Source organism: Sceloporus undulatus, chromosome 4 (genome assembly GCF_019175285.1).
Source record: "Sceloporus undulatus isolate JIND9_A2432 ecotype Alabama chromosome 4, SceUnd_v1.1, whole genome shotgun sequence".
Taxonomy (NCBI): Eukaryota; Metazoa; Chordata; class Lepidosauria; order Squamata; family Phrynosomatidae; genus Sceloporus; species Sceloporus undulatus.
In genome coordinates, this window is record NC_056525.1 from 41,330,062 (window position 1) to 41,345,553 (window position 15,492).

At 41.3% G+C, this 15,492-nt stretch overlaps 1 protein-coding gene and 1 long non-coding RNA gene across 3 annotated transcripts in view; one reads left to right on the forward strand and one right to left on the reverse strand.

Annotated features, from left to right (window-relative positions):
• SNTA1 (syntrophin alpha 1) overlaps positions 1–2,084 on the forward strand; it is a 103,077-nt gene extending 100,993 nt beyond the window's left edge. Inside the window, 1 exon segment of the mRNA XM_042461861.1 lies at positions 1,052–2,084. Coding sequence (XP_042317795.1) covers positions 1,052–1,144 — 93 coding nt within the window. The 3' untranslated portion in view covers positions 1,145–2,084.
• LOC121927875 overlaps positions 1–15,492 on the reverse strand; it is a 41,485-nt gene that overhangs the window by 11,944 nt on the left and 14,049 nt on the right. The window contains exons 2-3 of one of the 2 annotated variants that reach the window (XR_006103376.1): positions 7,872–7,997; positions 5,975–6,125 (exon numbers count right to left, since the gene is read on the reverse strand). This is a non-coding gene — a long non-coding RNA (uncharacterized LOC121927875). Of the gene's footprint in view, positions 1–5,974; positions 6,126–7,871; positions 7,998–15,492 lie in introns of those variants that run through there. The other variant, XR_006103377.1, reaches the window with a different exon arrangement.

Sequence of the window (15,492 nt, forward strand, 5' to 3'; positions counted from 1 at the left end):
TTTGGCTCTTTGTGGGAGGGTTGGGAAAACTGTCATCTTTAGCAACAACTTTGCAGTGATTGGGGCCATTTTTGGTCAACAAATGGTGAAAACTTTTCTTAGAATTCCCCCCGCCCCCCGCCTCAGATTTAGGGTTCAAGAGTGCAAAATGGGTCCACAAGAACTGCATGTGGCCTATGAGCTGTACCTTTCCCACTTTTGCTTTATAGGAAGTGCTTTCAAGACAAGATCCTATTTTATGCTGGTGAACTATAACGTTCTGTCAGTGTGCTTATAGAAGAGGCATGGAAGGGCAAAGTCATCTCTTTTCCACCTAGCTGTGCAATAACAGCAGCCAGATGGTATCCAGGTACAGATGTGTGCCCAGTTAGTGGCCATTTCTCAGGGAGAAAGTGTTGCCATTTGGGTTGCAAGGGAGCAGAGTTTTCAGGGAGAAAGTATTGCACAAAAAGATAATGGATACTTCCTTGTGCAATGCCTAAGACATATTTACTCTGGAATAATGCCCAGTTATACCAGTGTAAGTTACCAACATTTCAACCCTAGAGTTGTGTCTCTTTCAGCACTAGGAGATCCTTTCAGCCAATGCACAGCAATGGAAAACCTCCAAACATCATTGCATCACCTAGGAATGTGGGCAGCAACTTTCAGTCTTTCTGTACTATAAAACACCCTCATAGCTGTTGTGGTTGCAATTTATTTTGCAAAATTGCAGGTGGGGCAGAAATAAAAGTTTGCTGTATACAAATTTGCTCTGAAGGCCTGTATAAAGGATCTTAGTCCAAGTCTTTTTCTTCGAGGCACAGTATCTTGGGCCTAAACTGCCCATGATGGTTTACAGGACTTGCCATCTTATTGGAACAAACAAGGGACTATGTACATGACATCTGGTAACATAATATTTTGCGCTTGGCAAAAGTCATCACCAAAGGCTGCCACTCCCTTTAGTTCTTTGCCCAACTGCATTAAGTGAAGGACTGTGGAAAATACAGTGAGATAAAATGTTGTGCATAAACCACTAATCACTATCCATGTTTTTTTTTCATTGTAGCAACTAGATCTTCATTCCTGCCCCAAAACTATTGTCTTCATCATCCACTCATTCCTCTCTGCCAAAGTGACCCGCATGGGGTTGCTGGCATAGGGCCATGGAGAAAAATCCAGAGAGCACTGAGATTTCATGTGATCTATGCACGACAGCTATACCTTCATGGCAGAAGCAACATTTTAAGATGCCATTACAGAACAGAGCAAGAACAACTGGTGTAATGTACCCACGGCCAAAGGAAATAATGAGACTTCCAGGACTGCTGATGGAAACACATGGATAGGCAACTGTTTAGACGTGCCAGCCCCAGGACTAGACAGACCATGCAGTAAAATTTCCATATAACGTTTCCCCATCAACACATGATGTTACCCCAAACATGACAAGCTTGGAAAATATGAGACTGCTAAAGAAGTCATACCAACCGTGTTCTGCTGTCACATTAGTGCCTTGAAGATGATATTTTATACATATATATATATATATATCTGTTTGTATCAAGGTTTTATATTTATAGAACACAGTTTATCTTAAAAGGATGGAGACTTGATGGCTTTTGCTCTGCATTTTCAACACCACTTTAGAAAATCTACCACAATATGATGCACATTACTTGGGGATAAAACCCACTGGACACAGTAAAACTTCCAAATAAAAATGTATTGGGTTGGTCTGAAAATGTCCTAAATTAATGCAGATGCTTTCATTATCTATAATGACAAAAATTCTTAAGCCATTTCTCTTAAGAGCCTTGCCGTTTCACTTTCATGCAGCCAACAAAAGCTGAAACAAGGGACTCGCTTATAAAAAATTTAGAGATTGTTACAAAAGCCATAATTCTGAAAAGTCACTTCATTTGAAAAGGTCAGGAAAACTAGTATTTTTACTTTGCTTCTTCTTGACCTCTCTGATGTTGCGTTATAACTAGAGGTGCTCTTGTGCAGAGGAAACAGTTTTATAAGCTCAAAAATTGTGCATGAAATTATCTTCATTATTTCCTTTTTTGGTGAAAATAAATACAGTTCACGAAAAATGACTAAAGCAAAGCTTGTTTTCTAATTTGTCTTGAAAACAACAATTGGAGTTACTTATTAAGCCTGAAACTTACCAGCATTCAGTACAACAGCCTTCTCATCTCAATTTAAATTTAACTGAAACAACTTCTTGGCTGCCTACCATCACTGTTCTCCTGTTGTTCAGTAATGTTAACTTTGGTAAGACTGCCTACGTAACTTTTATTTTTTGCTGTTTCAGTACTATAGTTCATTTATTAGTCAAATGTCAGGGGAGGATTTGGAGACCAAATATGGTAATTGATATACATTCTAAGCAAAGCATGACCAGCACCCCTCCTACACATGCTGCGTAGCTCCTAAACAAGCTGCCATGATCAGCACTTGCATGACTGTGAACATGAGCTACACACCTGGTGTGTGCATAGAACTTTGAAGGCTGCTGGCAAATGTGGAAGGTAATGTGGAAGCAAAGCATGGAAGAAGGTGCAGCGGTACTGGTGACTCTGCCCACAGCATAATTATATTCATCACACAGCAAATACCCACAGTCCAAAGCAGATTTTGCAGTATTTTGATGCGGCTCCATCAGCCAGCTTTTCACTGGCAGTCTTTTGGGAGAATGTAAGCAGACATGGTTAAAAGTCCCCAGCAAAATCCAACAGAGCAAAGTGTTTCATTTGGGTTGAAGATTATTCAACAAACATTCGCAGCCCTTAAAAACAAATACTTCCAAACAGAGAAAATCCCCGTTTATTTTTTGCCAGATTTTAGAAAGGGAGTGGGCAACTATTAATTCTAGGGGCTGTTCATGTTCCCCTGCTAGACTCTGGAGGGCTGTACCTCCCCTCTCGCAATTTTTGATTTTCTTTAAATGGAAAAAAAAAAGGACCCAGTGTGTCTATTAGAAGCTATGAAGGGAAATTTTGCTGTTTGGTGTGGAGGAGAGCATAAGGGCCCAAGGCAGGGTCATTTTTCCAAACTGGCTGTGGGGGGTGGGGTGTGTGTGAAAAACTGCTTCTCTCCTTTACACACATGCAGAAAGCATGACAGGCTCTACCCCCCCACCCCCCGAAAATATTTTTATTTGAATTAAGAACTAGTTTGAGCCCTGCTTCAGAATAAGGATAAAGGGCCTCTAAGCCTGATGGCCAAAAGTATTTGCAGAGAAGTCCTCAGGAACCACAGTGCAGTGGTAAGCAGCATAAATGGCAAAACAGAAGGACCAAAAATACCACTGTATTTTAGCACAAAGTTCTTACAGAAAGTAACTAAGCCTTAGGAAAGTCAACCCAGTCATTACTAACCATTTAGAAGTGGCAAAAATATCCAGAAGCCTGGAAACCACCAAATTATTATCACATGGAAAAGCAGGTGGTCCTGTGACAGATCCCAGAAGGGGTGCAAGCAGCTGAAAGGCCTGGCATTCTCAACTGCTTTACAGTATTGAAGGGTTCATTCATACTTATCTCCTCTCATGTTGAAAGAGCACATATAAAGGAGTTTTCACTTATTAGCCCTACTGTCATAGAATAATCAAGTTGGAAAAGACATCAAGGGCCTATTAAAGCTGATCCTATATGTTGATGGTTCTTCTACACATTGTGTGGGAGACCAGGGGATCCTGGCTGGACTCCTGTTAGTTACAAATGCAAGCATAAGTTTACCTTAGGTTTACATATGTACTGTGTAGGGTGGGGTTCGTTGCAGAGATTGGTATTTCCTTCTTTCCTTTGAAATGACTAAAGGCCCCTCTCCAGAACTCACTGTGCCACTGTGATAGCTGCTTCCATGGCCATTCTGTTGCTGGTGAAGCTCAAAGCTAATTAAAGTTGTGTCAGAATATGTTTCCATAGCCAGACACAGAACAATGACAGCACCTGCTCAGACCTCCAGAGGACCTTGGTGGATCTTGGCGGATGGTGTGTTTAACTTTGGGAACATGTCCATACATTTCCCTGATTCCTCTCCCTGCTTTCCGCCAGTCACAGATTGGCTGTAGGGAGGAGGGCTATTGCAGCAACATGTAGAGTCCCGGAGCTGGTGGCAGGGGAGTGGTAGCAGGGCCCAACATGTGGAACTCTTATGCTATGGACAACCATAGAGAATCATTCCATCTCCCTGTCTCTGCATTTCCACTGCCATGGTTGTGTGATCTTCCAAGAATACACATAAGCCTACTTCTCTAGCTCAGACAACACAGGTAACATGGTGGTTTGGCCCTGATTGGCTGCTGCAACACATGGGTGGGGGCAGGGGTCATGTAAACACAATAAACTATAAAAATTTCTAATACTAAGGATCCAAAGAGAGGGGAGCCATCCTCTTCTTATATCTCAATTGCTCTAGAATCATCTCTCAGTGTGTGTTTGTTCTTCCATGAGCTCAAGGGTGGGCAGAATGGAGACAGAGATGGTTTCTATGACTGCCACAGGATCTGGATCTTGCATCTTTAGCATTGCATCTTGTCAATCTCCAGATGTCATAATTCCAAAGTTACTCTAGCCAACATAGCCAAGGGCAGCTGTAGTTCCATAAACCTCAATTATTGATCAGAACAGAGACCACACTCCTGAAAACAGAAGACTAGGATTGGGAAGGGCAGCTGTGAAAGAACTAGACAAGCTCCTTAAGTACAAAGATAAAACTAAACACCAAAGTTATGATGGTCCATGCCATTGTATTTCTTGTCATAATGTTCAGATGTGACAGCTGGACAGTGAAGAAAGGCCCTGTAAACACCAGCCATTAAGGTGGGCTTGGGGGAGGAGTTGGGGCATAGTGTCCTCACAGTGCATGCCCTATTCCACCCCTCAGGGCGCCCTGATGGTGTGCGCCGCTCCACATGGTGTGTGGCATCATGGCACTCCTCCGGTGCTGCGTCCATATGATGCAGCACTGAAAGAGTGCTGTATAGCCACAGCAACGCAGCTATGGCACCCTTTTGAGGGTGCAAAAAGGAGCTGCTTTTTTGCACCTTCAAAAGACCAGATCAGGGCCGTGGTGTGAGATTGCTGCAGCCCTGATCTGGCTAGGAAAGGGGCTGTATGGACAGCCCCCAAGGTTGACAGATAAAAAATCAACTCATTTGGGATGTGGTGCTGGATAAGAGTGCTGAAGATACCTTGGATGGCCAAAAAGACTATTGGATCCTAGAACAAATCAAGCTAGACCCCTCTCTGGAAGCCAAGATTACTATAGGTTTTTTTTTTTTTTTTTTTGGTGGGTTTTTCGGGCTATGTGGCCATGTTCTAGAAGAGTTTCACATAGCCCGAAAAACCCACAAAAAACTATGGATGCCGGCCATGAAAGCCTTTGACTTTACCCAAGATGACTAAATTGTCAATTTTTCAGCTGTATCTTTAGAAGGCAGAACTCACTAGAAAAGACAATGTTAGAAAAGGCAGAGGGCTGTAGGAAGAGAGGAGGACTGCACACAAGATGGGTAGACGCAATCAAGGAGGCCATGTCCCTGAGCTGCAGGAATAGAGCAAAGCAGCTGATGTCAGGAGGTCTTGGAGATGTCTCATTCATGGGCTTGCCATGAGTCAAGGTCAACTCAAAGACATTTAATAACAACAGTTGGAACTGAGTGTGGTGTTTTATGCATGCAAAGCATATGTTCTGCGACTAGGTAATTTGCAAGCATAAAACTCCAAGGATAGAATTTTCTGCATAATAAAAATTTGTGAGAGATCAAAACAGCATTGCAACATGGATTATTGTGACTAAATAATAATTATGAAATTTATGTCATATCAGAGTTAATGGCTGCAACTTCAATTGACAGTATAATAAGTATTACAAGTGGAAACTTGCATTGTGTGTATGTATGGGTGGGAGAGAACATATATATTGTGGAAAAGACATCCAGACCAGTGTGTTCCCCAGCTGAAAAGGATAGAAAGACTATATCACAGGGAACTGTGTGGAATTAAGGGCAGACCTACTGAGTTCCTTCAGAATCTCAGTAACTGACACAATCAGTCTCTTGGCTGGTATCAAGTGTTCCAGCTGTTTCCATGTCTGTCCCTAGATTGCTCTCACAAGAGGACTTTGGAAGCCTGCCGGGGAAAGATGAGACGATCAGATGTTGATGAGCCCCTTCCGGAATGGCAAAGTTTTTCTTCATACTTGTTGCAGTTAGGCTATGGACTGACCTTTCAGTTTTGATCTGTATGTCTACCGCCTGTTTTATGTGTCTTTACAGATTATTGTCTCACTCATCCAAAAGGAGCAAACCTCTTGAGATTAACCTAAAGGTGGAAAAACAGTGTGGTCTGGGGAGCTTCATATCTTCCTGCCCTGGCTCACATTCTCAATTGCAGATTCAAGTGTGTGTGGAGAAGGAAAGAAATAAATCCCACTGCTATTTTCTGTCCCAGACTAGAGCTATCAGTTGGATCTCCTGCCTCCCCCCATATTCTTCAGTGGAAGCTTGTGTAGGGTGGGGAAGAGGAGGAACCCAGCTACCTTCAGAACCTAGACTTAGTCTAGACATAACAGTAGGAGTTCCCCTCACATACTTCTTCCTCATTGGGACAATGGGGAGGGGAGGAATCTCCTTATCATGGCAGTGGCATCACTAGGGTTGACATCACCCAGCATGGTAACTCATAGTGTCTCACACACACAGCCTTGAATTCCTCCCATTACCACACCATGCAGAATCTTTGGTAATGTTTTTTGTACTAATGTTGCTCATAAATCATAATTCCTATATATCACTAAATGTAATGGTACAGCTATCATACACACAGCCTAAATGTATTTACATGTACATAGTTCCATGTGGTTAAAGTGAAAATTTGGAAAGATGTAATTTTTTAAAAAAAATTAAAAAATTAATATTTAATTTTTTAAAAAAACCTGGGGCCTCTTCTTTTTCTTCCCACTGAGCATCACCCCACTCACACCATCTCTTCACCATTTTTAAAGAACAAAGGTGAACAACACAGTCGGTTTCTGCCAAAAGGCAGATGTTTAGGAAGCAATGGTGTCAAACCCCCCCCCCCCGCCCAGGTTGTCACCTGGTGTGGCCTGAGCCCCTAGTGGCACTCCTGCAACATAGGAGTGTGGAGTTTTGAGAAGGGAAGAGATATCCCCCACAATACTTGTCAGCCAAATCCAAATCTTGGAAAAATATGCCAAAATTTCACTTTTTTTTTTTTTTTGCCTTAATTCATTAATTCCTTTCAGCAGTGAATTCAAAGTTCACTGTTTTAATCCTCAAAAAGATAAAAGATACAAAGCTCTATCCCAAGTGATATTTCAAGATTTAATGAATTGATTAACCCTCAAAAGTCACAGATCAGCTGGTATAGCCATGGTTGCTCCTTTGCATTCCTGCTTTCTTTCTTTCTTTCTTTCTTTCTTTCTTTTAAAATGGCCAGATCCTCAGTCACATCTTTGTTTTCTTTTTCAAACAATTGGATGCAGATGCTGCATACTTCAAGATTTCAATTAACTCTGCAGAAGGCAGTCTATCTTTCTGCTCCAGCAGAGAGTTTTACCCTTCCCTGCAAAAGGAAAAAGTATTGTAGCTACTTGTCTGCATTTTGCTTCAATAGCTATGTGACTGCAGTCACTTGTTTTGGTAAGCAAAGAAGGGCTTTCCTTGAATAGATATATCCTTTAAATTACAGCACTATCACAACTGCATGGAAAGCTGTCTCTCACAAATAAACACACAGATTTCTTTCTCACTCACATATACAACCAATGGATTTCGGATCTCTCCCCCCCCCCCCCCCATTCCCCTAAAAAGAGAATGCAGAGAAAGACTACAGATCTGAAAATAGTTTGCTCACCCTAGCCGATTTGTTTTCAAGATCTGCATAAACTTTGTCTTAAAGGTTAGCTTTACTGGTTTTCTTCTCTCCAACCTCTGAGCAGAAGCAGTGGGTAGGAACAGAGTTCATGAAGTGGCCATGAATCTATGAAAAAAAATACAACTGTTCAGTTTATCTGAGGAGGGTCTGATGAAAACATTTTACTTTTGCAATAATGTATTATATATTGTTATATTCATTGTCAGTCACGTTGCACATGCACAGAGTTTTGTGTATACAGTACTGATCTGGGCTTTTTCGCTTTTTTAAAAGGCATTTCTAAATGCAGTTTTTTTAAAAAAAAGTATTTTCCCCTCAAGATAATCATTTTCTATGTTCTTCTCCAGTCATAATTTTAGACCTCCTTTTTCTTGGTCACATCCTTTTGGCCACACTCTGCTACTGGTCAGCCACATGTCTCCTGGGTTTCATATTGAAATATTGGAAGATATATATAATACATGAGCCAGCATACTGTAGTGATTTCAATGCTGGACTAGCAATGTAGACACACTGCTGAAATAAAGCATTTGATACCTCTTCAACTCTCATGATTCTATCTTGTGAGATCCTGTGATTTTGTAGTTTTGTGAGGCATTGGTGTTGTTTGCTAGACCAGGCTGAATACCAAACCACAATGTCCAGATATCCACTGAATGGTGCCATGACAGTCAAAGTGGTGTTAAACTGTTTTATTTCTGCAGTGTGGCAATAGCCTAGAACTCCCCTCGGTTCAAATCCTGCTCAGCCATGAAAATCCACATTGGGCATCGTACTTCTCAGCCTCAGAGACTGAGTAATCCTCCTTCCTTACCCAGAAAACCAGAGGATAGGGTTGTCATAGGTTGAAGTTGTCTTAACAACAACAACAACGCAGACCTGGATATAGAAACTGATGCCCTGAATGAACCTTTCCTGGCAACCTATTTCAATTCAATTTCCACCATTTTATCATCATAGAAGTAAACACAATTGAACAAACAGGTTCTCTGATTCCATCCAATGGCAGTAATCCAACCTAGGGCTAAGAACACTTAACCCTACTGATTTCAGTAGGTTTTATCCCACTTAATCCTGTTTGATTGTGTTCCACATCTATAAACAGCTGAGAACTAAACAGAAAAGTAATGTCACATAGTTGTAAGCAGAGCCACACAGGTAGCCCCAGAATCCAGATTTGGGGAAGGGGAAGACTCTGGGTTGCCACTTTGATTTATACCCAAGCCACATTCTCATTTTGTATTCAGAATGTAGGTGGGGGGGGGGGGGGGAAGAACCACAACAAAGTCTTCCATTATCAAGGTAGATACATAGATCAGATCTAATCTCACCCAAGTGCCAGGTATTCTCAATATATGAGGAACGGTGCTCCTGAGCAACAGAAATAAAAGGATTCTGCAGTAATGTAGCCTCTTTCCTCTTGACTGATGCAGTTGCCGGTTAGGAGTTGTCATGGTAATGCATTTTCTGTGCTGCAAACTACTATGAGGTGGTACAAGCCAGCCACAAAACAATATGATAGTAATAACAACAGTAATAACCAAGAACACTGGCAGTTGTTGGTGTTTTTTTTTCTACAACAGCATGTGCACTGCAGTTGTGTTAAAATAAATCATAGGGGCAACGTGAAAAACAAAACATTACAGTGCTGTGCTGTGCAGTGACTGTGGGACACAGAGCTGGAGCCAAAACAGTCTGTAATGGAGTCCCCTTGCACCATAGGAAGAGTATGGAAGCTGATCTTTGCAATTCCTCTCTGTACCTGAAGTCTCTTGTACTTCCTGTAAAACCATTTTAGCAATCTGTGAGAAGTTCTGGAACAGCATGACAGAATCTGCTTAAGAGCATCTAACCCATGAGCTTTCACCGCCAACCCTAGGGGCACCTCCAATCACAGAACATATCATTCAAATAATTTAAAAAAACCCACAAAGGTTGGCATCTTGTTAGTGACATATGCTATATCCTACTTTCCCTGAGTTATGTTCTTCCCCATATCTTGGTAGAGGCTGGAATTTTCTATTTTAATTTATATCCAGCCTTGAGTCCCTTGTTGGAAGGAAGCTGGGATATAAATAAAATAAAAATACCTTGCACAACAACCAACCTGTCTGAAACCTCACCGCCCCCCAACACAGCCAGGTTGATGGAAGATGGGGAATGGTTGAGAAACATTTGGCTATATGATTATATCCAGATGGAGAAGCACAGCACCTTACATGACCTTTGGAGGATCCTCCAAAAGGTCCCAAATTCCGTCATTGTTATGTGCCCAGCTACAGTACCGTAGCCAAACACTTTTCAACAATCTCCACTACATGGTGAATGGGGGCTGCAGATGGAAGGTGGATGGTTCAGGGAGTGGAGACAAAAGATGTGGCATAGCTCATGGTTCATACTGTGTTGAAAAACAAATACAGTATATCCCACCTTTGTTTTCATATTTTCTTGGGGAAGAAAAGGAATGAATTGGAGAGACTGAAGAACAGAGAAAGAAAAAGAAGATGTTGAGTGTAGTTAGGAGATGTGTGGGATGGCAGCATGGGGGAAAAGATGAGAGATCTGAAGAAAGGGATGGGAAAAGAGAGAAGTCTCAGTATAGTTGGATAGAATCATCTAAAAACAGGAGATACCACCTAAACAGACCGGTGGTTTACCATAGTGGATGCAGGTCAGGGCTGACAGAGTCATAGTCTTCCAAAGCATATAGGAAAACATGGTTGGGAAAGTCTGTGGAAGAAGAATGAAGTGGATTTTCAGATGCCTTCTGGCAGTCAAGTTTTTTTTTTTTTAAAGGAGACAACCTAAAATAATATAACACCCAAAAAAGAGTCCTCGCCCAAAGGACTTGGGAACATGGAAACCCATAAATCAGGCTATTGATTTGTCAAGCTTGATATTGTCTGTACTGATTGGCAGTGGCCAGGATTTCAGATAGATATAAGAAAGTAGGCCAGAAAGGGTTACTGTACTCCATTAAGCTTAAAAATCTAATTCAATTACATTTACATTAGAAGGAGGAAAGATTTAACCATTGCATTTACTTTAATTGCCATTTAAGTTTAAGTTAAAAGCCTACATTAAATGCCTTCCCAGAATAACACTGAAAATTGCCACCCATAATTTTATTCCTCTTTCACATTGTTTCTGTCCTGGTCCAATTTCCCATGAACTTTACACAAAACCCTTTTTTGTCCTTCCCCTTTCCTCCTTTATAATCTCAACTCTTTAACCTCCCTATTTCTTCCATTTACTAGCTCCCATATGAATGAAAGCAAAATGCTCAGTATCAGGAGCTTCAAAACTCTGTTTCCTGGGACAAAGTAGGAATCTCTCTACAATATCTGCTATACAACACAGAAGAACTACCTGGGTGCAAAGAACACTTTGCCCTTCTAAACTGCTCTAGTTGGTTCAAAATCCTTTCACCTTGGAATTAACTAAACTGTTGTACAGCAGGTCCTTGATATCCACTGGGGTTTGGTTCCAGGACTCACCCTCCCACTTAGTCTTGGATAACAAAATCAGTGGATACTCAAGTTCCATTATATACAATGGTGTAGTAAAATGGTGTCCTTATATAAAATGGCAAAATCAAGCTTTCCTTTTGGGGAATTAAAAAAAAATACTATATATTTCCAAGTTGCGGATGGTTGAATCTGTGGGTGCAGAATCCATGGATGCAGAGGGCTGACTATACTCTAATCATGAACAAAAGTAAAGGCTGTCATCCTCTTAAGGAGTTATGATGGTATAAGGTAGACTTACAACTTTGCAACTGCTTTTTAGTCATGGTTGCAATTGTGGCACCATTGCTATGAACATAAATGCTCTGAAATCTAGTGTAAAAGCCAGCCTGACATCCTGAGTGGTGGAGTTTTGTAGTGCTGGCATGCAGAGTGCAGCATGATAGTATGACCAGTGTTGCCAACAAGCCTCGAAGATAATTCCCCAAACATTTGGCCCAAAACTCACCAAATCCCCCTGTATCTCACCAAATATTCAGTCAAAATCCCTGAAAAGTCCCCAGAATGTTAATATGGCAATAAAATGTAGCCCTAATTGAATAAAAATAATTGGAACTTATTTCAACTCTCAAAATTACCATTAAAACCAACCAAAGAATCTTTCAGTCCTTCTAATACTTTTAAGATGTTTATTTTGACAGGAAGGGGGTCCAGGAAGCTTTGTGCCAAATAGAAACGTGTTCGGCTGCAACCACACTGCAGAAATAAATCCAGTTTGACACCCTTTTAATTGCCATGGCTCAGTGCTAGGGAATCCTGGGAATTCTAGTTTTCGGAGACATTTAACCTTCTCTCTCAGCAAACTCTGGTGTGACAACAAACTACAATTCCCAGGATTTCATAGCACTGGGCCATGGCAGTAAAAACGGTATGAAACTGGATTGTCTCTGGAGTCTGGAGTGAAGATGCAGCCTGAGTTGGGTCCAAGACACACTGCAGAAATAATCCAGTTTGAGACAGCTTTAGCTGCCCTGGCTCAGTGCTAGGGAACCCTGGGAAGTGTAGTTTTGTGAGACACTGAGCCTTCTCTATCAGAAAGAGCTTTGGTGCCACAACGAACTACATTTCCCAGGATTCCCTAGCACTGAGCCAGGAGAGTTAAAGCGGTCACAAACTGGATTATTTCTGCAGTGTGTTTTGGACCTTAGTTATTAAAAATACTCAAGGCCCAATCCATACTGCTCAGTGCTAGGGAACCCTAGGAATGGTAGTTTTGTGAGAAAGAGCTCTGGTGCCACAATGAACTACAATTCCCATGCACCTGAAGAAAAACGCTTAAGTCTAGGAAAGCTAGACTTAAGAGGGAGTCAGGAGCTGAGAGACTAGAGAGCGTTTCCTGAGGGCGGGGGCGGCGACCAGTCCTCTCTCTGATTGGCTGAAAACTGTGAGTGTGTGACACTCCAAAGGGTTGGTTGCTCTCTCTGTAGCCAGCCTCGCTCTCAGAGTCAGGGCTGGAGCTGAAATGGGCAAAAGTCACCAAAAATGCACTGAAATAGAGCCAGGCACCAAAATCACACGAAAAGCTCTGAAAAGTCCCTGTTTTCGTGTGAAAGTCACTACATTGGCAACATTTACCAGCCCCCTCCCACCCATGAGCAAGAAGCAGAAGCAGGGACCTCTGCAAAAACCTGTTGGAACTTGGAACTGTTTGTGGTGGGAGAGGACTGATCATGTCAGCCTACAACACCCCACTCGCCAGCAGCACAGAAGTCTGTCGCTTGGGACAATTGACTAGCTTTTATGGTGGGTTTTGGTGTTTAGATCGGAGAATGGAGCATAGCCACGATATCACACTTCTTCCGCCTATGCAATATTGCAGCCAAATATTCCCAAAGTCATTTACATTTATTAAAGAACAAACAGAGAAATATAAAACCAGTTCATCTCTTATTTTGTTGTGTGCCTTATGGTGACCCTAGGCTAACCTATCATGGGGTTTTCTTTGCAAGAGTTGTTCAAAGAAGGTTTACCATTGCTTTCCCTGAGGCTGAGGGCATGTGACTTGCCCAGAGTCATGGGTTTCATGACCAAGCTGGGAATTGAACCCTGGTCTCCAGAGTCATAGTCCTTAAAAACTTAATTAACACAGTAAATCTGGAATTAATTAACACAGTAAGTCTGAAAGCCCAGCTTAAGCCAACCAAAGGGATCTTGTCACATCTTTGGTTCTAACTGAAAGAAAGAATCTGGTAGCATGAGTCTACTTCCTCAGAGGGAATTCTACAAAGGTTCATGATACCAGCTACTTTCTTTCAGTTAGTCTCAAAGGTGCTACAAGACCCCTTTACATACTGATTTTCCAGATGAACATAGCTATGTTTGAATTAAATCAACCAATTATGTTAAATAATAAATTTAATTAAGTTGCCCCATTTTGTTAGAAAATTTCCAATTTAATTTATCTTAATTAGTTATTTACTGTCACTGATTTCTGACAAGTCTTTCTCAATCCTACCTGGAAATGCCAAGGACTGAACCATGAACTATATGGAACCAAACTAGTATTTTACTGCTGAACTATATCCCTTTACTAGCATGATCATATGACCGTGCAACCAACCATGGCAGCTATCTTCCTTTTTTTTATTAACAGCCACATTTTATCACACATAAATGTTGCATTCAAGAAAGTGTGACAATATGGATTTGCCAAAAAACCCCAAAAAACACCTCCACCTTACTAACTGTTAAATCAATACAACAAGTAATTCAAAAACAGATGGTGTATTTTTCTCTGATCAAAAGCATGCCTGCTCTAGGAAAAATATTGTTACAGTAATTTAGCTTCCTGTTACTGCCCTGCTGCCACAATCCTTTTAATAAAAGGAGGAATTGCTCCCAATCCACAGCAGATTTCATATTACTCCAAAGGGCAACAACTCCATTTCAGAGACATGCCAGCTGTAGCAATGGGGAGTGGGGGTGGGGGATGTTGTCTAGAATTAGTTGTCCAATATTTTTTAAAAAACTAACCAGAGCCAGGTGTATTATCTGATGTTTCTGTTCGGCATATTCAGTTCTATGTTCCAATTTGGATGCATTTTCTATCTGGTTTTTGCACAATAGTTTTGACTTCCACTGTTTCATATCGCAGGACTATCAAAAGAAATTATTTTAGGGTTAAACAGAAATGGCAGCAGTGTTCCAGGACAAAAGCCTTTTTTTTCCCCTGGAGACGAGGCACACTGCAATTGTCAGCCAAAAAAGCACCCCTTCCCCCTTCCCTGGATACTATCTCATCCCCAACTTGGCTTTATGCTACAAAGAGCTTTGTAGTTCAAAGTTGTCTTTTTGTTGGTAATATCATGAAAGGACCACACTGGGCACTGAGGTCTATCATTTTACCTATACTGTACTATATACAGTACAGTAAGACTTAGGGAGCTGTGTATGTTTAGCCTGGAAAAGACATAGTTCAGAGGTGATATGATAGCCCTGTTTAAGTATTTGAAGGATGTCACACTGAGGATAGAGCAAGCTTGTTTTCTGGGGCTCCAGAGTCTAGAACATGGAACAATGGATACAAGCTACAGGAAAAGAGAATCCACCTAAACATTAAGAACAACTTCCTGACAGTAAGAGCTGTTAGACAGTGGAACACACTTCCTCAGAGTGTGGTGGTCTCTCCTTCTTTGGAGGTCTTTAAACAGAGGCTGGATAGCCATCTGTTAGGGATACCTTAATTGTGAGTTCCTGCATGGCAGAATAGGACTGGACTGGATGGCCCTTGTGGTCTCTTCCAACTCTATGCTTTTATTATTCTTTATCACCTGAAATCTGCTGTGCTCAAGTAGAACTTGTTCAACTGAAGAATGCTATATTATGACAGTAGGAAACACAAGTTTCACTTCACAGAAATCAGAAACAATCAAGCTCAGTGATATAAATTTTGAAGTCATGTTCAAAAGCTTTTTTTCCAAAATGAAGGCAATTTAATCCTAACTGAATCAATGATGTAAACATATAGGGCAGCAGCTGATACCAGAGGGGGGGTGATCAAAAATGAAAAGATAGATTTGAAAAGAGATATGTAGCACATACTCCATTATTTCTCTGACATGTAAAAGAAAAAT